At 41.5% G+C, this 26,537-nt stretch overlaps 1 protein-coding gene across 5 annotated transcripts in view; it reads left to right on the forward strand.

Moving 5' to 3' along the window:
• Positions 1 to 26,537, forward strand: part of PDE8A (phosphodiesterase 8A) — a 156,514-nt gene that overhangs the window by 23,537 nt on the left and 106,440 nt on the right. The window contains exons 1-2 of one of the 5 annotated variants that reach the window (XM_054836355.1): positions 5,678 to 5,792; positions 6,154 to 6,656. The exons of 2 other annotated variants lie outside the window; for them this stretch is intronic. In XM_054836355.1, the coding sequence (XP_054692330.1) occupies positions 6,396 to 6,656 (261 nt within the window). In that variant the 5' untranslated portion in view covers positions 5,678 to 5,792; positions 6,154 to 6,395. Of the gene's footprint in view, positions 1 to 4,942; positions 5,947 to 6,153; positions 6,657 to 26,537 lie in introns of those variants that run through there. 2 more of the 5 variants (XM_054836358.1, XM_054836359.1) reach the window with 2 other exon arrangements.

Genomic DNA, 26,537 nt, shown 5'->3' on the forward strand with positions numbered 1-26,537 from the left:
ACAGAGGCGAGAATTGTTTTGGGGCAAGGCAAAGGATTTTGATATGATGCAATGGGGAGAAATGGCAAGAAAAAGCAGATGACAAAAGGGGTGCTTAGAGGAGGAAGGATAAGGATTTGAGGAAAAGGTAGGAAGGAACAAGTGGGAAGACTAGGAAACAGAGAAAGAGAGACAAATCTTTAGGGTAGGATGGGGCCAGGAAAGAGACTTCCACATTGTGGGACAGCAAAAAGGTAATCAAAGTGGAAAGGAGGTACAGTGCAAAAGGGGATACATTTTTCTCCCAGAAATAGTGTATCTATCCTGCTGACTGCTGAGCAGCAGTGATTGTGATGTGTAAACTACAGCTGCAATAGAAAGCCATTTTAACACCAGTTATGACAATCAAGCTTGTACATACATGAAGTATCTGAGCTTTAGACTCAAAGACATTTGTCTTTGGTGCTAGAGTTGAAAAAGTTGCTGACTTAGACTCTCTTGAAGGCCCTGGTTTCCAAGTGGTACAGACAATTGTCTGTGTTCTGCAATTGCAATTATGCAACAACAGCACAGCAGACAGCCTGCCAGTCCTTTAGAGCGGCGCTTCTGTTGATTGCTTTGGGGTTTTTCAGGACATCAGGAAAGTGATGCAGAAAACAAACCCATTGTAATTTCTGTACATTCCAGGAGCTGGGGATGATCTATCTCAGGACAAATTTTACACTTGTCTCGTGTCACCTGAAGATGCCCAGTTACAGGATACCTGTATGCTATACGCAAGCAAGCAGACATCCCCTGGCCTGCTTGTGGGATGTAATGCTGATACTAACTTGTGACTAGGGCGGCATATAGTCCCTCTTTTCTCTTCTAGAATATCTTGGGGCTGGAGAGACGAGCTCTGTCACAGCTTGCACGTGTCAGTAGTTAGTGAAGAGTCCATTTAGCTCTTTGTGTCCTGGCACGTGTCCACAGTTGTTCCTCCTCCTCCTCACTGCCTCCTTTGCTGGCCTAGAGACCAGCGGGATTGCCTAAGTATTCAGAAGGCTAGAGGACGCAGTTGGGACATACAGCTGACTTGGAGGGAGAAGCAATTAAAACCACATAGAGTAATCTCATATGAAGATTGCTGCCTTGTGCTCACAGGACTGCAGGCACACGTGCTCTACCATCACCGAATAAACATTTTTTCAGAGCACACTGATATTTGTTGTTCATGCAGGTGCTAGTCCATAATTTCTTCTGGATAATTCTGCCTGTCAGTATCTTGGCAGTGAAATATTATCAGAATTGGATTTTGGCACCAAACATTTTCTTCAGGCCTTCACGTGAACTTTTGTGTAACTGGACAGGAGTGAATTGTCCCCATGCTCATGCACTGGGAACTCTTATAATGTGCAATGAGAAATGGTCAAGGGCTGTGTGAAATGGATGCATACTGCTCATACATCAAGGGGAAGTGCTTTTGCTCATGGAAATTTGGGAGGAGACAGCAGACACAGGGAGCAGTGGGGGAGATCGAGGAGTCAGCGTGTTGTTCAGTCCTTTGTCAAAAAAATGCAGGATCCAATGTAATTTGCCTATGAGATGGATGTGGCTGAATACTGTAACTTTCAATCCTTTTAAAGTTTTAAGCTTATGTATTTGTTCTCTAAATACTCTGATCTTCCACAGCACCCACCTGTCTACAGACCAAACTGATAACAATCATCCCAAGCTCTTTCCTAGCCTTCTTTCTTATTCTGCAGTCCTGAATGAAATTCAACCTTATTCTCCATAAATAACCTTTCTCATTCCCCAGCTGTCTCCTAGAGCTTGTTCTCTTCTGACCTCTCACTTACTGACTCTGTACTGACCCTGCGCTTCCCCTCAGCCCTAATCTGCCAGTGTCTACACTCGTATTCTTCCTCTGCTCTTTTGCACTGTTTCTTTTTTTTAATAATAGGGCCCACCATTTCCTGAGCTGCACTTCAGCAAATAAGCTTGAACAAGCCCCTTTATCCACAGAGTTCAAATAGCGTAGTGACAAATGACTACCATTGGCAATGATTTTGATGTTTTCACCCCTTCTCTCTGATTCTATGCTGCAGGTAAATCTGTACTTTCAACTGTATTTTTCTATCGGCAATAAAAACCAGCAGCAATGTTTTCAAATTGAAGAGAAACAAGCCAAATGCCTGTGCCAGTGTCTTGTTCAAATAGAAATTTTTGTCTTTAGTTGGACTTTTATCAGTGTAGCAACCACTCTAGTGATTTCTCAATGGCTTTTATTAAACTACTAAGAGATTATTCAGGTACTTTATGCTCACCTCATCCTCCCATTCAAGGCTTGAATTCTCAACTGAAAAACTTGCAAATGGAGGTTTTTTGTTTTGTTTGAAGCTAGGCTGTAGATTGAAATAATCAGAAATAATCTGCCTAGGGTTAGTGTGGAAAAACTTATGACGTGCATGACCTCTTTGCCCTTTTTCAAATCTGCATGTACACTTTGTTGTTTTATCATGCTATTATTATAGAATGTTGAACAAAGCATTTCTTCCCTGCCCAGTATTTGTTTGTCATTTGGATAAACTGAAGTATTGGTTGAATGAGAATTTGTTTGCCTCCAAAATGGAAAACAGAGATGTTTTTAATATTGATATTTTTTGAAATGACACTGTGAAATGTACATTTCATCTTTGTGTAGCTGCAAATCAAACCCATTTATTTTACAAAGCAAAAAGCTTAACTCTAGGTGTCAGCACTGCAAACTGAATGTGGAGCTCTGAAAATGAAGTTTTGCTGTCTCTGACTCCTCCAGTGCCACCAGAAATAAAGTACAATAGAGTTTTGCTGACAGATCCATGAAGGCTGAAGAAGAGGAGAGCCCACACTTGTGGTTAATGGCACAAGTAGGAATTGCAGCGTTTTCTTCTTTCTAGCTGCACTTGTGCTCTTGTTAATGGGATCTAGTAAATAATGTGTAACGTAAAGGAAGAATGAGGACAAGATCCCTCTCCAAACAGTGCCCACAGTTTAAAGCAGGTATATTAAGCCTTTTCCCTTCATTTATTAAGTGCTTATCTTAAGCGGGCATCCAAAGTGATGAGGGAGCACAGGAAGCCAGTGTCTTTTTCTGGTTCTATTTAGCTGTATAGATCAGCTAAATTAATGGGGTGGATGAAGTTTATGTGACTATTGCTTATACTTGAAACTGCACAGTAGCTGAGAGATTGGGGAAGGAAAGACTTGATTTTCCAGCCTCTAATGCTAGCAATTACAAGAAGTAAATAAAAGCATTTTGACAGTGCAAGCACTGTGGTTATCCTGAAAAACCACATTTCTCAAAAGCATTGACTTTTGGCTTTGCATCTCCTAACCGTATAAGGTGCTCTCATCTGCATCAAGTGACGCTGGTACGGATATGAATGAAGAGCTTCTTTTTGCCATTCTTGATGTCATAGTCATTCATCACTTATCTGCATATTTTGCTTTTAATTACGACCTGATGGCATTTGTCATGTAGTTAAGGTACTGTTCAAAGGCTAACTGTTCTGAATGCGCAGAAGTGCTCATGCTGAACTAGCTTCTGAAACTGTAATTCTGGCAGGGGAGCACAAAAGTGTTCACAATGCAAATGTTGAGTAACTTAAATGGTTTCCTCCCATGATACATCATTTTCTTTCCTCAGACACTGGTGCTTATTGACAAAAGTCACATCTCTGATATTTGGGTTTCTCTGTGCTCCTAAATCTAAAGTTTGATCTGGCCTTCCCTAAACTGCTGTTGCCTCTGGGCTGTTCCTCAGCTGGTGAAAACAGGCAGTACCTTGGAGAAGCATCTCTGCGAGTCATTGAGAGTGAAGGTTGGCAGAGCTACAAATGACATAGTGAGGAAAGTGAAAGGCACGTGTGGAACTCGAACAGAGCTCTTATGAGCCTGTCGGGTTGTGTGTGGTCTGTGGCAGAGCAAGGTGTTGTACGTCTGTTGTTGAACCTGAGCCGCACTTGAGCTGGTACTTCTGAAACACGTATTGTCTGTAGCAGCAACTTGCCTTGCGCTGGGCATGGTGTTTCAAAGGGCTTTAAATACTCTTTCTGTCTTCAAATATGTACAGTGTAGTCGCTTCCATATGATATAGAAACAGAAAAAGTTTATTTTACATACATATTGCACATAAAGTCTGTCTGCAGTTCGTTTTCCAAGCCCTAAGGTCTGGCTCTACTCACATAACACTATCTTCCCTTTTCAGTCTTTGCTTTCAAAAACGTTTTCGAAGAACCTGGCGTGGCCAGAGGTGGAAGGGAAGACGATGGGAAACAACAGCGGAGCACAGCTCTGGCTGCTCCCGGTTCCTGAGGAACAGAACCAGTGTCCGTACAGGAAAGCCGCTTGCCGGCTTCCTGGCGTTATTCTTCCTACCGAACGTCTGTGGGGCAGCCGAGCTCCTGGTCCTGACACACCGTGCAGGGTGAAGACCTCCGCACTTTGTTGCTGGTTTGTTGTGTTTTGGTTTGTTTTAAGTCAAGAGTAAGAAGCTAGTTAGACCCGAAATGGTTGGAGTCGTACTATGACACAGATGTGGCTCCCTGCGCCGCAGCAGAACGACCTCCCCTCTGCCCTCACCGCCCGCTGCCCTGGCAGGCTGCCGGGGGCCGAGAGGAGCGGGGCGGCCCCGAGAGGAACCGGAGCCTCCGCCCCCTCCCGCACCAGTGACGCTGCCGGTGACGACCGCACGCGACAACCCACCGCACTCGGCGCACGCGGAGCGGCGGTTTAAAGTTCGCTCGCTCGGGCGGAGCCGCGGCGCGCCGCGCCATTGGCCCTCGGCGGCTGATTTGCATTGACGCCAGCGCAGGCCGGAGGTCAGCGCCGGCGGGTGCTTTTATTGGCTCCGCCGCTGTCAAGCGCCGGGGCAGCGCTGGCGGGGGGGAAGGGCGGGCGGGGCGGCCGTTGGGCGGGCGGGAGGGAGGGCGGGGAGGGGGCTGCTGCCCCTGCCGCCGCTGCCACTGCCGCCGCCGCCGCCGCTGCTGCTACTGCCGCTGCTGCTGCTGAGGAACATCAATAATAACAAGGCGGGCGCAGAGCGAGGGAAGGCGGCTGCGAGGAGAGAGACACTTCCCCTGCTGCAAGGGACGCAGACACCACGGCCCTGGGAATTAGAGCTCTCACCGCTGCAACCCTTTCCGCCGGGATGGGACGCTAGGATCGTTTTTGTTCTACTTCTCGCTCTTTTTAATTTTTTTTCTTTATTTTTAAATATTTATTCCCCCCCCCCCGCCCCCGTCGTTTCGCATCATTTCTCTGACCAAAAAATTCCCCCCCAACATGGAGGCCCTTTGATGCCTCCGCCAGCGGAGCCGGCTCCTCCCGCGGCTCTGGGAAGCCCTCCGGGCCGTGCCCTGATTTTCCGAGGGCCGCCCCCGGCGCTCGGTCCGGGCGCTGAGGGGGGCTCCCCGCGGCCCGGCCCGCTCCGGTCCCGCGGCGCTGAGCCGGGAGCCCGCGCCCCGCCGGGCGGGATGCCGCTGCGGCGGCCCGAAAGCCCCGCTGCCGCCTGACGGGGGGCTTCTCCTTCCGACGACGGGAACCTGAATGTCACCCCCGCGGCGGCCGCCCGCGACGGAGGCGGCGCGGGACGTGCCCAGCGCGGCGTGAGGGGCGCAGCCGGCTCCTCGGGGCGGCGGGGCAATCTTCGATTCTTTAATATTATTATTTTAAAATTTATTTATTCCGGCCCCCCAGCTCAGCCCCAAAGCACACCCCCGGCACGGCACAGCGCAGCGCCGAGCTGGACCGTGAGGAGTAAACGCTACTCGGCGGGGAGCGCGGAAGACGAGGTGGGGAGCGGCCCCCCCGGCCCCGGCCCGTACCCGGGTTAATCGGTAACGCTGTGCAAACCCAGGTGGAAAATGCGCCGTGCTCCGGACTAGGAGGGAGGCGATGGTGCAGTGCCCCCGGCCACTCTGAGCGCCTAGCCGAGAAGACGCTGGGGTGTGTGTGCGTGTGGTTTGGGGCTTGGGGGTTTTTGTTATTTTTGCTTTTGCCTTTTTCCTCCCCTCCTTTTTATTTTTTTTTTTCTTTTCCCCAGAAGGAAAGAAAACCCTACCAGGATTCTCAGATGGCTTAGAAAAATTAATAATAACCTGTGAAAATATGAAGTCGACCGATTCTTGATTTCCCCCCTTCCCTCCCCTCCAGCTCCCCAGCCCACTGCTGAGATTGAGATAAAAGGACCCATTTCCTGGAGGACGAGGAGAACAGACACGTTTCTGGTGGTATAGAAGGGACTGATGGCAATGCTTCAGAGTGTAGCGGAGACGCAGGAAAGAGATTCAACCTGTTAACAAAAAAAATTAAGCAGGGGGAAAATACCAACGGGAAGGAAATATATATATATATATATACACAATTTAGAAGTATTCCCCAGGTGGCCACAAAGCATGGGCTGTGCTCCAAGCATCCACATCTCTGACAGCAGAGTGGTCTATCACAGTAGCAAAGAGTCTGAGGAGTGCAATTCCCCTCACCAGACCAACACAACCATGTCTCAACAGCAGCAAGGCAACCCCGTCCCAGGATTATTCATTAAATCCTCCAACACATCCACTTATAAGGTGAGGACTAATTCCTCTAAGAAAGACAAGAGGGAGAACAGCCAGAGCATGGAGGCAGAGACCCAGACCAGCAGATCCAGTGTTAAGGTAAAAAAGGTGCTAAACATAAGCACTGTTTCTCTCAGAACAGGAGTTGGCTGTAGCGGTTTAACCCAAGGAGTCTCCCTGCTGAAGCAGTATGTTGTGGGGGAGCTTTTCCTGGCTCAAGCTATTACTTTCGTTTATAAACTAATCAGTCTCATGAAATGACTTTATAGATGTACCCAAGCCTCTTTCTTCTTTCCACAAAACGGGTGTTCCCAGTGCCGGGAAGGAGAGTGGTGTAATTGTCCTCGACAGTCGTTACGAGCCAGGGGCACGGGTCTCGCTTCTGAACGCAGAGGGCCTGTCCGTCCATCCTTGGTGGGACTCTGTCGTGCATGGGAGCTGCACTGCCACTAACTCCTGTGTTTTATGTGTGTATTTGTGCTGGGTCCAGTCTTGCTGTTTGTGCTCGTCTTGTTTGGAAGCAGAGACAAATCGCAGTCTGAAGTGATCTGCTAGCTGGGCTGATCAATTTGCATACCTTTTCCATTCAGAAAGTTGAAAGGAGAGCGACAGCGGTTTTTGCTCTGGATACTGATTTACATTAACAACTTGTTGACCTTGTCTGTTGCTGTAAATAGGGTATTTTTTTGGAGGGTTTTTTCATGTGTGTTAGCATGCCTGCTTTTGTGTGGAGATGTAACACAAGGCTGTATGAAGTTGACAGATACACACTGAAAAAAATTGTAATTTTTGTTTATTTTTTTTTTTAAAGCAAGAGAGTCGGTGGTGCAGAGTGCTTGCTTGTCTATTTCCTTTCTATTGATGGCCTGTTTGTTTACGGGTTGTGCTTTGGTTCCTATAGGTTTTGATTATTCTGTATTTTTGCTTTTTTAGGGAATTATCTCTGTTTTGTAAAAGTAAGTAATTGCAAGTATAAAAAAAATCAAATTGTAGCAGCCCAGGGGATATTATATAACATGGCTGATCTGCTCTGGGTTACCGTGATGAGAACTGAGATACACATGCCGTAAATATAAGATACAGGCTTGAGATGCAGGCGAGAACTAGCTAAATGTCAAGTGTTTTGCAGACTCAGAGAAACTCTTGATGATTTGTAGTTCTTTTAGGATTTTTACGTGCTCATTAAGGTGGCTTGTAGAGTATTGACCTGGAATAATTTTCTTCAGTACCGTGGGTGATTTTCTTCAATTGTTTTCCTCCAGATTTAGTAATCTTAGTTCATAGGAGTTTAAAAAAAGTGTAGCAAAGAAGAAGACGCTTTGTGAGTTGGAGGAGGAATTAACAATACCTAAGGCAGAACATGAAGCTGAATGGTGTTATACTAAACTGAATTTTTGTGTTAATAACACTGTACAGGAAACTGAACTTTATGGCCCTGTTCATACATGATAGACCTGCTTATAGCATATTTAACATGGTAACCACAGTAAGGAAACTTGTCATCAGAATCCTGACAATTGTTTTGCCAGCTGAATTTTTAATAGTGATTGTAATTGCACATTACAAAATCTAAACCAAAAATATTCTTAAAATGTATATTCTCTGAATTTGTCTTCTGTGTGCTTGCTTGTGGGGGGAAAAAAACAACTCCAAAATCTGTTTCCAGAAGCATGCATGGGCAGCAGTCTTAATTTTGTTAAATTTTGTTGTTCGTTTTCAAGAACTTTGTAAAATTTCTTGTTCCTAGGTTTGGATAATTCAGCCAGATGCTATACGGTTGATGTTGGTTCATATGCATACTGTAATCTCATTGGCAGTCATTCTGATTTTTATCACTCAGTCATATTTTCTGCCCTTGTCATCACTCTAAGCACACTGCTGTGAAACGATGGGTTTTGAGAAATGCGAACGGAATTCTGTCTGTGATCAGCTGAATACAAAATCTGTTGGACACATCACATCTATATGCTTTTCATGCGCAATATCCTATAATACTCTTAGAGCTGTAAAGCAGCATGGTATTCCAATTTTCTGCTTTTATGATTAGTGTGTATAGTATGATCAGATTTACAGTTCTTAGTGTGCTAGATAACCATGTTGTCTCGGAGATGGTGCTGGAGAGAGGGCTACGCTATCACTGGAGAGCAGTTTTCACAGTACAGTGAAGTTGTTTGGAAAGAAACAAAGTGTGAGAACGTTGAAGATAACGGACAGGAGCCTGAAATTCTTGGAAGCCAAAAGGAGCATTGAGCAGGAAGTTTTTCAGTTTTGGAGTTAAAAGGATTTTTGATTTGAGGAAGAACTGTAAGAATTTGGGTGCTACTAGGAGCTATTGTTATTTTTCACTGTGCGTAGCGCACCCTTTATGGCCCCTGGGATATCCTCACACGAATGCAAGATGCTGCAAACCTGTTGTGCTTTGGCCAATGGTGGTGTCATCAGAATTTGTGTGAATAGCTGGTACCCTGCCTGAATGGCATTTTCACTTGGTTTCAGGGCACTTCAATTGAAATTCATTCACATTCTTTTGTTGCATATGCACAGATTAAAGCCAGGAGGGTCTTAAGTGAGAGCTAACAACTTAACTTGGCCCGTGTGTAAATCTCATATTTTCACTTTGGCTGGCATTAGCACTGAGTTTATTAAAATATGTATAATAGGTAGTGCAGTAACTTTTATCGAATCAGTTTGTTAGCTATAGTGCACATTTTTCAAGTCAGAAAGAATCATAAAAAGAAATAACCCATGTGAACTGTAAAATAGATTATATATATTGCTAATTAGCCCCCAGACTTATTCTGGCTTTATGTTTATATCTTATTATATCTTTCTTCTGGTCAGATAGCAGAGGATCATTTTTTGGATGTGTGGTGTTAGCATACTGTATTTTGTGATGAGCATACTATATTTTGAGATTTGCATCAATTTACAAATCGTTTACCTGTTTTTTTCCTAACATGGAAAACCCTAAGTTTATCCATAGCAAATTTGCAAAGCAGTCCTGAAAGTGTGTGTGTGCAGAGATAAATGCCATAACACCTATTTCTGATATATGAGTGTGGTCGTAGTATGTGAGAAATGGAGGACGCATTTTAATAAATTATATTTGGTTGTGGCACCTGTATCTCCCTCCTTAATAAGTAGTTTCATATGTGGCCTTCATTGGAAAATTTATGAGCATCTTGGAATAAGTGCCATGTCTAAAAAGTGAACCAGCCATGAAAACCCTTCCCTTAATTTTTGATGTATTGACTCCACTGCTTAAACTCTGTACCCTTTCCAGTGAAAGATGAGCAAGACTTAAATGCAGTAACAGTGACTGGGGTTTGATTATCCAGTGCTACATTAAGAATATCAAATAACACTTACCCAGTTCTGTTGCAAAGGAGAATTTTCCTGATTATTTTTTCTTTTTTTAGCTGTAACAATCCAAGAAAGTGACTCAAAATTTTGATAGTCTATCTTTTTCATGTATACTAGCTATGATTTTCTTCTTCAGACATTTGTGGTGTTGCATTTGTAGTAAAGGTACTTGGCTTTATAGAAACCTGCTTAAACACTTTGAAATAATACATCTGTTTAATCTATAGCATAAGTGGAGTAAATGCTGTAATGGCATAAGACACTTATTTAAAATTGGCTTGGGTATTCATAAGCATATGCTGTCCCAACATCACGTGTGTGTGTGTCAATCTTGTATAGTGCATTAATATACACTGTAGAACATACATTGCACGTTTATTTTGCTCTGTCATTCTTTTACGTACGTGAGATTTCCTTCCTCTTCTCTTGTGTAACTCTCCCTGTTATGTATATTTAACACACAAATATGTGCGTTTGGGTGCAAGGGGATCAGAGAGTAAATCCAAAGTTCCTTTATTTTAAATTAAAAGTAGTCCTAAGCCAGCAGGGCTAAATGTGAAATAGCCTTTTGATTTATCAGCTGATATGGGGCAGCCAGTTTAAATCCATGGCCCTACAGCCACTAAGTTTTCTTCATTCAAACTCTGTGAAATTGCCTGAGAAGTTTGCAGTCACTGCAAACTAAAGGTTGCATAATTCTGCGTATAGGAGGCTGTATGCTATATTGTACCTGCAGTGCTGAAGTGGATCTCGTTTCAGCATTTAGCAGCACATAATTTAGTCCGTTAAGCCGTCTGCTCTTTTCCTGTCTGTCTGGTAATTCCTTCCCCTTGGAACACACGAGCTCTCTTTCCCTTTGAAACTCCCACACGTACTGTCCATGCTTCCACTGAGGCCATCCGCCCTCTCTTGATTCCTCCCTGTTCCCACTGAAGCTGTCCTCAATCATTTCCCCGACAAACCTCCCATCACCATTTCCCTCCCACTTCCACTGACGTCAGCCCTCCTGTACAGAGATCCTTGCTCCCACTGAGAGGATCCTTCCCACGCTGAGATACGAGAACTTTTCTCAATCTTACGGCTCCAGACGTTCAGGCTGATGTTTTTTATGCTGTTGTGCAAGGCATGAACCCTTTTCTCCAGGGGATGGGAGGCTAATTTTTAGATGGCGTGAAGTGAACTTGTGTAGTAACATGTGAAGTAGGTTCATATTTAAGTCTATTTTTTATCTTTACCTTTTAATTTCCTGTTGTTTGTAGTGTAAACTGGAAAAAACCAAGCTGTAAATCACTCACAGCGTATATAGATTGCTACACTACTAAGATAGCATAAGCTATGTTTTCAGTTTTTAAAACATGATTATTGGTACGTCTCCTGGTCATGCAAAACGTGTCACTGCATCTGAAGGCAATTCCTTGTGTGACCGAGATGAGCAAGGTTAGACTCTGAATTTTTGGAGTACTTCTTGTTGGTGAAGACTTCACTGACACTCGTTTCAGCTGTAAACTTATCTGCCAGACACAGAACACTGACTTCTCTGTGCCCTTTGCATTGTTCCTCGCTGCCCCAGTCTGAGTGTGCTTTGTGTCTCTTCCCTGGCCATTTTAGGTAGTTAATTTCTAAGCTTTTCCTTTTCTGCCACCTGAATGTGTCAATAGAGGAAGTATTAAAAACAAGCTTTTATTTCTGTGGTTCTAGGTATTTATCTTACTGCGTTGTACCCTTTGTATTCTTAATAGTATGGCTCAGTTTGAAGTGCAAGTACATCCACAGTGAGAAATTTTCTAGTTGTAGGATGTACTTAGAAGCCAGGCAGAAGAATGGGAGGTGATATACTTACTAGCTCTCCCTCCCTTCCTACCATTCTACATGTGATGTGGAATTCCAGTGCAAGGTACCAGCGTTGCCTTGCTATTTAAGGTGCCAGCAATTCAGATTTTACATCCAAAATGCTAAGTCTAAATATAAAGATACGTAGTGGTGAAATGGTTGCACGTGCTTGCAAATACTTCACATTCAATGAATTTTAGATTAGAAGATGCTTACAATTTATGTGAATATGAAGACTGTCTCATTAAGAAAGTGGCTTATAGGTAATTTGAAACTTAGAAAAAATACTGTTTGGAAACTGTTTGACTTCCCATATTGCATGCTTTAATATCTATTCCTCGTGTTCAAGTGAATGTCCATGTCAAGAAAACGAGAGGCATGTGAATGAGAATGATTTTTAACATCCATTGAAATTGTTATATCCAACAGTTGCCACTACCAACAGTGATAAACTGCTGGTTTACTTTAGTTATTATATGAACTTTTGTTCACCTTTCTTGGCTGTCACCTTGAGAAGGGACTCTAGAATTGGGTTTCTTAAGCAATGGTAACAGTACACTGAAAATATTCCATTTTTTGAGCACTTGGAATGCCAACTGACTTCCAAATGAGTCCTCAAAGTAATAAATATTTAGAGATATGGACAGCTAAAGCTCCTATTAGCTCTCAGCAAAAAACAAAAGAAACCTAAAGCAAAGATGGTCATGAGCAGACTGGCCCCAAGGTGAATTTTTTTCAATACAAGCTTTACATAAGTTGTCATTTTGTCAGGGGACCGCAGGAGCACCTGCACACATAGGAGAACAATTTAGCATTGTGTTCTATTTTGGTGGTGCGTATGGATATAATATGCCCAAGTTGGAAACTGCTTTACCAGCCATGGATGGAATTAAAACATTGTTAGCAGTGTTTCCCAGAGTGCACGTAGAACGTGATTTCATGTCCAAAGCACAGTTTTCCACGTGAATTGCAGTGTTTTCTGTGTCAGACCCATTCATCCAGTGGAGGTTCATTGGGAATTTGCTTGGCCCTGTGACATTCTACGCATTGCTATCCATCCATTGGGTAAAATAATTAGGTATCTTCATTTAATCATAATTTAAATTGGCACAGGATGACAAGATGCAAATTGAATAGCTTTAACGTGCATGACATACTAAATAGTTTTATTGCCTGGAGTCAGATTTTTAAGTTTTCAAAGGCATCAAGGAAGTGATGTTGTTAAAGCCCTCTGCTTTTCAAAAAGATTTCAGCATCCAGTGCCTTTTAGGTTCTTTCCTGAAATTCCTGTTAAGGCCAAAATGTAATAAATGATGTTGGTACATATGCTGTGAAATTAAATAGCGAGTCTCTAATCTGTGCATTCTTTCAGACCATCCCCTTTTACCATGGGTTGAACTGTTGGCCTCAAATCAAACTCCCAGGCTCTTTTCTCCTCTTCCTTGTAAAATCTGCAAGTCTGTCACTCTGCATAAAGTAAAAAGCTTTTCATTCTGTAAACCAGCTCCACATGTATGGCTTTGTGTCAGGAGAAAGGACAGGGCTAGAACCTACTTTTTGACATGGAAATGTGTTGACATGAATTAAGTTATATCTATTTTGAATGTGGTTGACAAGGTAATTTGAGATGGTTTTTGATAGAGTTTTAAATGTTTAAAGGTAGTCTGCATATGTATGTAGAGAGTTAATGTCCTTGCAAAGCAAAAGAACTTGGAATAAAAAAGGAATATTCAAGATTTAAAAGCAGTTTTGTGAATAAAATACTGTTGCTAATGAAAAAGACTCTGATGCCCAGTATGAGGGACTCAAATTAGGATTCCCATCTTTGCTTGGAGAAGGAGGAAATAATTGCTTTTGGTTCCGCTACTTTATTACATGGTAGACAATTTTTGAGCACTAGATCCCTAGAAATTAGGGTAACATTTTTGTTGGTGTGAGGACCATCTCCTTGTTGGCCAGATAAGCCTTTTATTCCTGAGTGAATTAAACAGATACTATTTCAAAGAATTATTTTTTTTATCAGGATAGAAATTAGTCTGTTTGTTAAATAATATTGTAACATATTTAAGTTGTGCCTGTTTATTGGAAATGAGAATTCACTCTTTTTGCAAAATCAGAATTAATTTGCACATTAATTTCAAAGTTGCACAGGAAACTTCAAACATTTTATAGGGCTGGAAAGATCAAACCTTTTCAAGTAAGAGGCATTTTCCTTTGTAAATCAAACATTTTACATATTGACATGAGCAATTTCTTATATTGTTAAGGGAAAAATGGTAACCTTGAAATCTTTTCATTGTTTTACAGATTTCCCAGTTTCCTAAGTAAATCCATACAAAGAAAACACAGAATCACTGGGCAAATATGAAAGAATGACATCCTCTACTTCCCATTGTTTTTAACTTTGAGTTAGCAATGACCTTTAGCTTCCTACTGGGATGCAGTGGAAACTTTATGAGGCCCCATCTTACTTGCCACTAAAAGACAATGTATTTTTAAAGTTACACATTTACCATCTTTCAGTTTGAGGTTCTGTTATCTCTAATAACATTTAATCAAATAACCTCAGAAAGTGCTCAGCAAAGTAAACGTTCTATATAAGGATCTTGTTTGAAAAAACTATGCTAATTTTTAATTAAAGAACAACAAAAGAACCTTGATCCGCATTGAATACAATCTTCCTGTATTTAGGAGTATCTACATTTTTGCATTGTCAGATAGGTGATGTTCTCCTTTCATACTGAATTATCAAGATCGCATCTCTTCTGACGCTGAAGTGTCTGTGCATTTAAAAAACTTGGAATTAAAACCACTGTTGCAAAATACACTAACGTACCCATGTAATAGGCAGATAGGTCAAGATCAGCATTCAGCTGAGATGACTTAGTTTGCAGATGTGTATTTCTTCTTTTTGGAATACTGTCTGCTGTTTCTTTCAATTATTTATTTATTTATTTATTTTTCCCCATAAAAGTTTGGTGAGGAATTCCACAAATGGTTGAGGACAACCACACCTACTGCTTTGGTAACACGAAGCAGAAGTGACTTGCCCTGCACACTACTGCAGCTTAAGTACCTGGTAAAACTGCACTTCTCCGTGAGCTGTAATTCAGTGATAAATATCTCAGCCTAGGATGAGTATCAGGATGTAAGTCTGAAAGTATGAGAATCCAGACCTCTGCCACACACTGAGGTGTGGATGGCACTGAGATTGCTGGCAAGATACCTGCATTTGATCATTCTGTAAGTAATGATGCAGCAGTGTGGCCAAGGCTAGAGATACTGAACTGAAATCAGAACAACTAACTGCCACTGGATAACGTGTGGCTCTTTGGCCAACTTGCTCTGTGTTTCCACTTGCACGCTTGATCTTCATTATGTCTCACGCAAGATCAGGGCCATCATATACCCAGGAACGTAAGAGTTGCTCTCAGATCAAACTGTGTCCATGTAATGCAGTCAGCAGAGTGTTCTTTGGAGAAAGATGCAAAGAATCTATTTAAAGGTACAAAAATGAGAAGAGTTTTTCATGTTCCTCTTCTGGCTTTAGTCTGGACATACTGATTTACTTCTCGCTCTTCACAATTTTGGCATGTAATATGATAATATATTTTAGTTTTATCTCCTTAAAAGTTGGTTGCTAAGTTGACAAATTTAATAAAAGTTGTACTCTTGAGTGGAAATTTTGAATGGAGGATTAATTTCCAAACCAGTGTTAGCACATACTTAGCACTGAAACACCATCAATGTGAATCATTTATGTATTTGTTTCTGCAAATACTAAAGCAGGGACCAAGAACAACTGATGAAAGTGTGTAAAAGAAAGCAAGGGGGATGAATTGTAACCAAATATGGGTTTGCATTTTGAAGAGGACTTCATGACCAAAGCAGCTAGTGCTTTTTTTCATACGTAAGTCTGAGTATCCTGCAGATGAAAAAAAGCTGAGGGTAACGTTGATATTTTAGAGGAACGAAACATTTCAAAGCCAAGCAAAGAGGGTTTTGCAAACCCAAACAGCTTTTGTTTTGTTAACAACTGCACTGAGAGGAAGAGTAAGTCCTGTGAACTCAGACACTGCTTCATGCTTCCATTGATTCTGCTGTTAACTTTTAATTTACTTAGTATTTGTTTTCTTTTTGTCTTTTGCCGTGGAAGTGATCTGCTTTCTGCAGAATTTCAGATGAAAGGGCTATTCTGCTTATACTGTCAATTAGTTATGTTATCATATGTCCTCGGTTCTGGAAATGATGGGCCTTGTTCTCTGCTGTTTAATGCCATGGAGCTGAGATCTGTCATGAGAGCAGTCGGGGTGAATTCAGTGGCAGCGCTGTCAGTCACAGCCCCAAAGCCTAGCAATGACACTTTTTCCCCTCAGCAAATAATCGTAACATTTTACCTTTACCAAATCTCTTACTTTGGGACAACTGCTTACTTTTTAGGAGGGGTTTATGTTTTCTGAAATATTATTGCAAGTTACAGCTCTTTAAAATGAATGTGTTAGAGCAATAGCTTGTTGGGAACCAAGTTTTCTCCGAAAAGCAGCTTGTGTAGCCTTTTCACCATGCCCTGTCTCTGGCAGTGGTACCGAGTAGCAAGAACCAGCTTCCTGGGGATACAAGAGATTTAGTTTTTATAATCCTTGTTGATAATAATAAAAACTCATGAAACTAATGAAACTGCTGAGTGAGGAAGCTGATCTATCCCTTTCACCCCTGGCTTTGGTGAGAAGGGCAAAGACAGTATCTGTCCCTGAAAGACAGGCAGTAGTGTCAACCTGCTGTCTTGGTAGTAAATATTAAAAAATGGAATTTAGTGGGTATTCTTTACTCTTGATTCCTAGAGCTAAATATTGATGTATCCGCATACGGTATTTTACTGAAAAACACAGTTCTGCTGTCACTGTTTACAACATTTGGAAGATTTTTTTTTTTTATATCGGTGCAAAGTCTTGAAGTTACAGTGGGAGTGGGGCAAGCCCTGCTAGTGGTTGGCAGGAGGCATGGGAAACCTAACCACTTGTCTGATCCCTAGACTTAGCCCCTAGTCACAGTGTGACCATGGGAAAATTGCCAGGCACCAAATTTTCAAAGGAGCTCCTTCGAAGTCAGAGCTATGAAGTTCATATTTTCTAAATTTCTTACAGTGAGATCCATAGCTGGACTGTCAAAAAAGTGAGCTGAAATTACAGTCTCTTATTGTGCCAATTAAACTGAAAATGACTTCTTTTTGGAGGTTGCATAGCTTTCAAGTTTTCTCCTAACTTTACCTTGGCTGTTCTGATTGCTAAGAGCTCTTACAAGGCTCTCTTGTGCTTTCTGAGCAATATAAACTCTCTTCTGCTGTGCTCTGCTAAGGTTGTGGGACACTGTTCATGGGTAAATTTTGCTTCGTGGGGTAGCCTTGCTTTGTTGGTATACAAAGTCTGAGGAAACTAGAGAATTTTAAGGACTGTGGAAGTGAAATGCACCCAGTGCAGGTTCAGGGAATGGTAATCTTTTCCTCCATTTCTTCTGTGAGCATTTGAGCTGTTGTAGGAAGTGCAGGCTGTGGGTGTTCAGAGGTAGCTGTGATGTTCAACCCTTTATTCTATGGACAGGAGTTATTTGGGTTAGGAGACGCCTCCCCTGATACGTTGTGCTGCTCTGTCATTGCCTCTTAAGTTTAATCATGAGGTCGAGACCAGAGGCCAGTGCAGAGTGTGAGTGGTGGGGTCCAGCGCTTGACTCTGAGGTCAGTATGGGGAATGGTTTTGCTTGTAGGTTGCAGAAGTCTCATTGCCTCCACAGGGGTGTTTACCTGGTTATGGGAGAGTGATTTATCCTAAAAGGTTGAGAAACCTCCTAAATTTTTCCATCATCAGTTGGAGCAAGGACACTGTCTCCCTCAGTCAGTTGTTTCCTAAAATGTGTGTTTAGCAATGAGGCCATGTGGTCTCTTGCCCTTTCTCCACGGACGACCTGCAAAGAAGAACTATCATTCCCCCTCAGGAAACCTGATACTTTTGGTCAATGGCCCCTTACATTTTTTTCCCCAGCTGACTGGCATTCCAGCTGACTGATCAGAGAAGTACCCAGTTACTTCCACTTACTAGGATTCGCTGTGCCAGTGCTATTCCGTTTCAGGATAAAGGTACCAAGGAAATGTGTTCTGTTGAGTCTATCCAAAAGCAGAGCTGCACTTCCCTGACTGTGGTCAATCACTTTGACTACCTTAAGATCTAGTTTCTCCTTACCCCTGTAACAGTACACTCAATAACAGTAAATACACGTGAAATATTACCTGGGAATCTTTAAATAGTTGCCTACTATTAGCTTCATGCTAATAGTACTTTGTAAGAGTTACAAGGACCTGTAAAGTACCTCATTGTTGGTTTGTTTTGTTTTTTTTTTCTTCCCCTCCATTTTGCAGAAAGGTGGGTGTGTGAAAGGCTTGGCATTTTTTTCATCATTTTTTCTAAACATGGGGAGGTAGAATTTCTAGGAGATTCTCCTAAAGGCGTCTCCACAGCCTGTTCTAAAATAGTTTACTGATTTTTAAGGTAAACCAACAAAACATTTCATGTAGAGGGAAAAGCATGACATAGGATTGCTCAGGTGAAGGGTTATGGCTAACAGCACTGCACCTCTGCAGTTGCTGGGTGCTGCAAGAGGTCTTCATATCCTTAAGAGCCTGAGTTAGGTCTGGGAAACCTTGACCTGTGTACTGAGGAATGAACTGAGGCCAGTGGTAATGGTTTGTTTAAACCCAGATTAATTGATTGCTATAACTCAGTTTGGTTACTGCAGATATTTTTGTCCTAGAACAGACATGAACAGACTGTCCAAAGGAGTACGTACGTACATGATGTTTGTCAATTAGCGTGCAGTTAATTTAAATAGAATACAAACCCCTGACTTGGTATACCCTAACATCTTATTTTTTAATCTAGCTTGGACATGGTCTTTAACATGTGCTAACCTGGTTAAGGTATAGGAAGGACAGTGGTATGTATTGAAGTGCTTTATTCAAAGTCATAAACAACAAGGATGGAAATACATTTAGGGAGTATAGAGCAGCTTGGTCTTCCTGATGCTCTCTGAACTTGTCTGCCTTCATCTGAGTAGGAGAAACCTCACAGATCATGGCTGCCATGTCAATGCAGCCATCTTAGAACTCAGTACTGCGTGCTGAGAGCTTGGACCTTCACAAGAAGGTTTCCTCAGGAGGCTCTCCTTCCTGTCTCCAAGTCATACGTGTCTTTCTAGAGGTCAGGCTATCTTAAGAAACCATCACTAACTGTTCTCAAGTGCTTATGCTTCTTAACTCTCTAAAAATAGAAAAAATGATGAAGCTCCCCAACATGCTGGGACAGCCAGGGGCTTTCTTTAAACACTTTGTAAAATAGCACTATCTCTTATCACATGAGCTCTTTATTTCTTGGGACAGAAAAGTACACAGCACTTTCCTACAGTACATATCTGGGCACTTCCAGAGCCTGCTTCGTCACACAAAATTTTTGAAAGATGACTGTTAACTAAACTTGGCTTAATTAAGTTGACAATTTCACAGCTACTTTGAACAGCTCATTAACTGCAGGCTACAGCTTATTTGCAGCCAAAGCTCCATAGTACATCATACAGTGAACCTGCTGACAGGAGGGTACAACTTCCAACTCATGCTTCAAGAGATCAGATGTATTACTGCAGTCCAGCTTCTTCTAAAACCACTTAAGGCCTCCTTTAACGGATCCTGAAAATACTATGATCTGTAGTACAGTCCTACATAGTGACGCCTAGTGCACTTTGCATGTTAGAGCTGATGCTGTTTTACATATGCTGCCAAGCTGATGGTGGTGGTGGGGTAAGGGCGAGTGGCTGCGGCTGAGCTGCGTGGATTGCAGCTCCTGTGTGGTACTGATTGAAGATCTACAGTAGTATTTTTGCATACACATGCAATTCCTTGTTACCCAGCTCACTTAAAAATAAGAGAATAGTTCATTGTTATCTGTTTCTTTTATAAATTAATTGATCTGGTTTATTTTTGTGCTTTGTCTTCCCCCCACCCCTTTGTTCCCTGACAGTATAGAAAATTTTGTCTGAGAGCTGTTAAAACTCCTGCTGATAGCAATGGAGACTGAGCTTGCTGATGTGCTAGATGGGTGTTGTCAATTTGGCCTTGGAGAAAGGGTAAATACTGTTTCAAAGAAGTTTGCAAACCTCTGCTGCCCATGACCCTGAAAGATCCTATTATATGTTTCAGAAACAAGTGTCTAGGGTATTAGGCAGTGAGGCATCCTCCTCTCACCTTGTATGTTAATATTGCAATAGCCTGTTCTTTACGTTGGTGATTTCTTACTGACGTGGCTAGGGTAAAGCCCTGCTCTAATTGCAGCAATACTGATACTACTGTGCTTGTGACAGCATAGTTTATGCCATTTGAGAGTACAAATACAACAGTGTAACTTCTTTCACAATAGAAAGTTTTCCTGTATTTCTTGACTTGTGGAATTACACCTAGGACACATTTCTAATTTAGGCAAAGTCTTAATACATTCAAGGCCAAGACTGTATAAGGAATGTTACCTACTCTAGAAATGTCAGTGAGGGATTTTGATTTTTAATAATATTTTATACTGGAAAAAATCTCTGTTATGGATATAGTGATAGTATATGGGGGGGGGGAAACATGCTTTTTTTTAGAATAGCTTGTATCATTTGAGGAACTAGTATAAAATATACCAGCAAAACCAGTTTTTGCTAATGTTAACTCCATTTGCAATAAGAAAGTTTCCCAGGACACTTGTGTTATATCTGTGCCAGGGTTTAAGGACTGTGGAAGTGAAATGGAAGTGAAGTGAGAACCTGGTAGAGAGTCGGCACATGGAGCCCTTTTCCTCCTTGTCGAGCCTTTGGACTGTGATAGTTCCTGGCAGCTGTTGTCTGTGAGCCACTTGCCTGCTTTTATGATGCCTTTGCAGCAAGCATTTGTAGCCGTGAAAGCTCCAAGGAACTCTGCTAGCACTCTGAATGCTGCCACAACACTAGCACATTTTTGGAATTTTTCCTCTTTCCGATAGGTAGATTTAACAGGAAATATTTTAGCCGGGGTATGAAATTACAATGTGGGTATTTGCAAAGCTTTGGTAAGAAGAGACATTTTTTTGTCAGCAAGGCTTCGCAGGCTAGACCAGGCAGTAGAACAAACAGAGGGGAACAGTCCTTGAATTAGGACACATAAGTGATTGTTAATGGCCTTTGTCCTCTGTTGCTGTTTGTGTGCCTTTTACTGTAGGACACTGCTCTTCAGAACGGGCTCTAAGTATGTGGCGCTGCATTCTGCGGCTTAAGGTTATTAAGGAAAAGTTGAACTCTCAGTTAATTAATTGCATTGTTTAGGACCGATTTGATGTTAATAATTATCTCATGAAACTATTCTAGATTTATGTTTGAGTATGGGACAAGTGATTATTGTATGGAAGATACTGCGTTACCAGGTGTGATTGGGTGACAATTTGATGATAATATAAAAAGGTGACTTGTGATACAATGTTGTCACACCACAGCTGCTTCTGCAGCAGAACCGCCATTTTACTGCCTGTTTCTGCTTGACCTTGTTACTTTGGCATCCATGGTGGTCTGTAGTTTTTCTTTAACTTGCTCAGTTACACATAGCAGGGTTCCTTCCTGCAGGCCCTTTTCTTCCTTTTGTCATTGTGTTCTACCTTGGACTGCCATTTTCATGTTTCTAATGCTCATGTATGCCTGTATCTATAATTTTTTTTGGTCACAGATAGTATATGTCTTCTCACTGATGAAATTCACATTGGCTCCTCTCACTTAGTACTTTTTTTTTAATGAACTGCTTTTGTTGGGTGAAGGTCTTTGAGGAAGGTCTAGCTTCTTCCCTCCCACTGGCATCCAACACTACCCTAGAAATGATAGAATCTTTTTGTTTACAAAGGAGCATAGACAGGAAGCAGATCTCTCCCTGAAAATCTTTATTTAGTACACACAGTGTACTCTTAATCATTTGCACCAAGGTCAATAGCCCTTAAAATGCCATTATTATAAATCAATCTGATATTAGAGGAGTATTTTCATAGATGTGTACACAGACTCAAATCAACAAAATCTTTTTTTCTCTAACTTCAGCTAAAGTGCAGTAAACTTATTTCTAATCTGCTGTACTAGAAGAATGTTTTTTCATCCGCTTTCAAAATTGCAATGCTGTTCAATGCTTAAAATGTTATCCTCACTGACATTTTAAATTGTAGGTATGTTCTTGTGTTGGTTAACCAAAAGAAGTAACATTGTGGGGAAAAAATAGTTTTGTTTTTCATAGCACAAAACATAAATAATTAGTTGATGTGTAAATTACTTAATTACAGTTTCTGGATATGAATTCTAGTTATTTAAATATGAATAGAGACTGTCATAAATTACATTAGGCATGGACTCCTTGTATGATTCAGCTGGTGCTGACACAATTTCTTAATAAACATTAGACGTTTTCCATCTATTTTTGTAACCATGTCAGTTCAGATGCTTGCTGTAAAAAGGGAATATCTGCATGAATAGTTGTGATTGAACTGAACTTTGATCTGAAATGGAAATTGATTTTTCCCCTTAGTAGGGATCTTGAAATGGCTTCCCAAAGTATTGAAGCTCAAGCTAGTTTTGTGACAGCTTTCTTTTTGACAAGGACTAAGTGGAAGAAATTGTTACTTTTCCTCCAGGTACCCACGTTCTGAAGCCAAGCCGATGCTTGAAGCCCATAGAGTTAATGGAAAGGCTGGTTTCCTCAGAGCTGTTATGGTATTAGCTGGTTTTGGCTGCTCTCTTGACGTCTGATATATCACTACCAAAAACTGGAGGGTGGTCCATACTGGCTTTAGCCCACCGAGGACTCTTGGTGCCGTGTTAGGGCTCCATCGTGTGTGCCTGGTAGAGCACAGGTGAGTGAACCCTGCTGACTTGGAGGACTCAGTGCCGAATAAAACTTTCTAGCCTATTTGAAGTCAACTATGTGTCAGTGGCTGGAATGGTAATGGTTGTCATTAATACAACAAACAGCCAAGTGCAGAAATGACAGAAAATATATAATAAAATTAAGTAATTTATATACATTTGTAATGTTGCCATTAAAAAGTCTGTAAAGTTAGGCTTAGCACAAAAATATGCTACCGTGTATTGGTACAGTATCTTTATGTAGGCTGGTGATAGCATGTTGTGGGGAAGCTCTTTATTGAATCTCAGCTCTGATTTTTTTTTTATACTTTATGATCTTCCAGTTCAGTCCATGGAAAATATAATTATTGTGCATATTTTATTTTTTGTTCTTTAATTTTTCTTTGCCTTTTAATAGCATCTTTCCAAAATGCCTTGCCCTCTATAAACATTAGGCTATTAAATTTTTGAAGTTCATGACAATGTTGTTCCATAGATCGTGCATTTGCTGGCATTTGCAGGGTAAACACCCTCCAACCAGAAACTAAGCAATCTCAGTCTCCGTGGTACGTTCAGTCCTCATGTGCCCTGGGATCAGGAGTCCCCAGCCTGTTTTCATGTCACTCACATGATGTTGTTTCACACTTGGAGTACATCTTTTGGTCAGCACTTCCTTGCTTTTTGAAAATACTTCTCTTTTTAGAGAAAGCAATTGCTTGATTCTAACTGCTTTTAGTAAAATAGCAGCTTTTTAGGACTAATAAGTAGGTATTTCTAAACTTTACAACTCCTTTCGAAGCAAAGGCTATAGCATTATAGAATTAGAAATTACCAAAAAAGAAACTTAGACAGCAATGGTAAATATAACACGGATAAACTAAGAGAGTTGTCTGCGAAAGGCCTTCAGTATTTTCAGTGATCATTTTACAACCACCAGATTCCTGGTTTAAAAATCCTTGAAATTGATCACGTTGTGCCTTGCCAAAGGCTTTTGGGATCTAGAATGAGATTTTACTTAGTGACTCATGGGTTTCATTGCTCAGGCAGGAAGATAAGGTGGTCAAATAGAAAAATGTTAATTCTGAATGATGTATAATGGTCAGTCAAGGCCATTGTGTAGCTTGTCTGCTTTGTGACAGATAAGTAACTGCGGTGCAAGGACTACACATGGTTGTTAGTTTAGAAATTATCGTTTAGCTTTGTCTAAATTATAGGAGCTTTTTTCCTGCGATTGGAGCTGTGCTTGTTTATTTTTCTGTGGCGTGGTGTTCGGTTTGTTTGGGGGTTTTTTTTGTATACAAATGATACCAAATTTTGCTGAAGTGACATGTTAATCAAAGGCTTAATCAATGTGGTATTTGAAAAAAGAAGTGGAAATATATATATAAAATATCTGAAAATTGTTTCTCATTCCAATAGCTTGAGGATTTCAGATGTCATTGTTAATGTTCAGGAATGACTGGCTGTACATGAGTTCAGTATATTCGGCTCAGTTGGGTAACTCGTGTTCTTGTGAGTGCATTGCTGGGGCGGGCAGAGAGGAGAGGGTCATGCTGCATTGAGAAAAATGGATTTAGGAAGAAAAACAAGTAATGATAACTGCCTAAGTGCCATCTTACTTGTGTTAGCAGGCAGTAGCACATACAGTTTGTACAGGTCTTTGGTTTTGATAATCAGTCTGAAAAAGTGGAAAGAATTAGTGCCAACAAGAAATCCCATCTTAGAATGTCAGCTCACTGGGACTGGGATCATATTTTCCTGTATGTTTACAGGGATGTTGTATATCTATATTTGTACATTTTGTACAAATATAAAAATAAAATAAAAACAGTGATGATATTTGGAAGTGAATTCTGTTAATTCACTCTCTACAATGACATACGCTTTTTTTAAAAGACAAACTTGTTCTTATTTATGCATAAGGAAAGTGCAAGAGTTGCATGTGCAATTAGAAGTAATTTAGTTCAGTAATAGATGAGTTGTTCATCTGCTGGCATAATTAATGATAGCACTGGTATCCAGTGTCCCAGTTATTTACAGTAAAAAAAGGAAATTAACACTAAAGCTATCAGACTGAAGTTACCAACTGGAGGAAAAAAATCAATCTTCTTACATCAAAAGATTATACAGCACATTTCCATATATTTGCATGGCTATGTTTTTACAGTTAAATGTATTTGGAATTAATTTAATCCCTGATGTTTTAAAGTAAAAAAAGAAAAAAAAAAAGAGATGAAAGCATCAAGACAAATCAAGCTTGCCATGTCAAGTTGTGTTCTGCATCTGATTTTGCAGCTGCAGTATTTGGTAGACGGTGTTGTTCTGCTGGAGGTTGCCCTGGCTGACATGAGCTGTGCTGTTGCAGATGGGGAGGACAGCGGTGGAGCCCTCCCCTGGAAGGACATGAGGCAGATGGATTTATCTCTTCATAGAAAGTGATTTTCTTAAACTGTTGCATTAAGCCTGAGGGAAAGGAACGGGTCTATCAGAATAAAAAGTATTCCGACATTTTAAACCAAAGCATTTTTTTTTTTTGGTGATTGCTGAACTTGGTGTCTCTTGGGAGTATATTAAACCAGAACTAGATAAAAACACAGGCTAATGTTCCTTCAGAAACAAAACCATGGAATCAGTTAAGCACAGCATTCCCTGTGCTGATGTTGGCTGGAGCAATCCACTGTCTGTCCCTCCTCCCTGCCTCTGCCCTTCTCCCTGGGGCTCTGGGGGCCAGTGTGTGTGGGACAGGAGCCCTGGCACAGCTGCTTCCCAGGGTAGCCTCAGTACTTGAGATGGTAGGTCTAGAGGTCTAGTAGTTAGAAAATAAACAATAGTTAGAAAATAATGGAAGTACTTGGGGTTTCTTTGATAAGATCTTGGACCCTAAGTGAGGTGCTGGAATCACCTGAAATAGGTCTTGATAGTAAGATAGCCAAAAGTATGGTCTCAAGCAATATGATCGAAGTTGGGACTTCTCATAACTTTTTTTCTTTCGTGTCGGAATGGGCAATGACAGCATATGTTCTGAGCAAGCGGTCCCCAAAGGATGGGTATGGTGGCTGGCAGCTCCTTCTGGAATGGAGTGCTGACCTTAGAATGGCCTAACGCCCTGGGAAAAATGTTATTTATTTAGAGTTTAAATTATTAAATTGGGATTAAGTTGGATATGTAGAAGACTGTCATGGAACTCATGTTCTTGACTCAATCTGATGCTGCACAGAGATTAAATAACTGTTTCCCAGGATGCAGAAAGAAGTCTTAATAGGGCCAAGTGGCAGTATTCTTTTGTTTGCAGAGGCAGGAGCGACTTGTGTCTTGCGTCCAGTTGTAGACGTTCTTGTTCATGGCATCTGCTTTTTCCAATTTGATGCTTCCTCATCTGAACCAGTACAGACATCTCAGTGTATCTAAAGGGCAGAGGTAGAGTAATACTGCGTAGAGGAGCGTGAATTAGTTTTGAATGACCAGGCCAGCTTGGGTAGCAGCAGCAGGAAGAGCCATGTAAACATTAGTACTGAGGTGTGCAGAGTACTGTGATGATACAGCTACAGTGTTTCCAGTCCCTGAGCAAACTAAGTCAGAGCTAGCTTTCATACTCACCGCTCTGCATCCTGCTATGTTGATCCCCTCACAAAAAGCTGAGGAGATCAAGCCTTTAATAAGATGAGGGAAGGAGCCCGGAGTTGCCCTTTTTGTTCAGTGCAGCCTGACAAGGGCTCTGTGGCTGTGGCAGAGCATGGGATTCTGGACAAAGCGAGACAGCAGGTCCCCAGCAGTGCAACAGGGACTGCCTGTGCAGTTCCTGCTGGGAGCAGACTAAATCCCAATGATTGGGGAGTCTGATATGCAGGAACCCTATAGGGA

This window comes from Grus americana, chromosome 10 (genome assembly GCF_028858705.1).
Source record: "Grus americana isolate bGruAme1 chromosome 10, bGruAme1.mat, whole genome shotgun sequence".
In the NCBI taxonomy this organism is placed as follows: Eukaryota; Metazoa; Chordata; class Aves; order Gruiformes; family Gruidae; genus Grus; species Grus americana.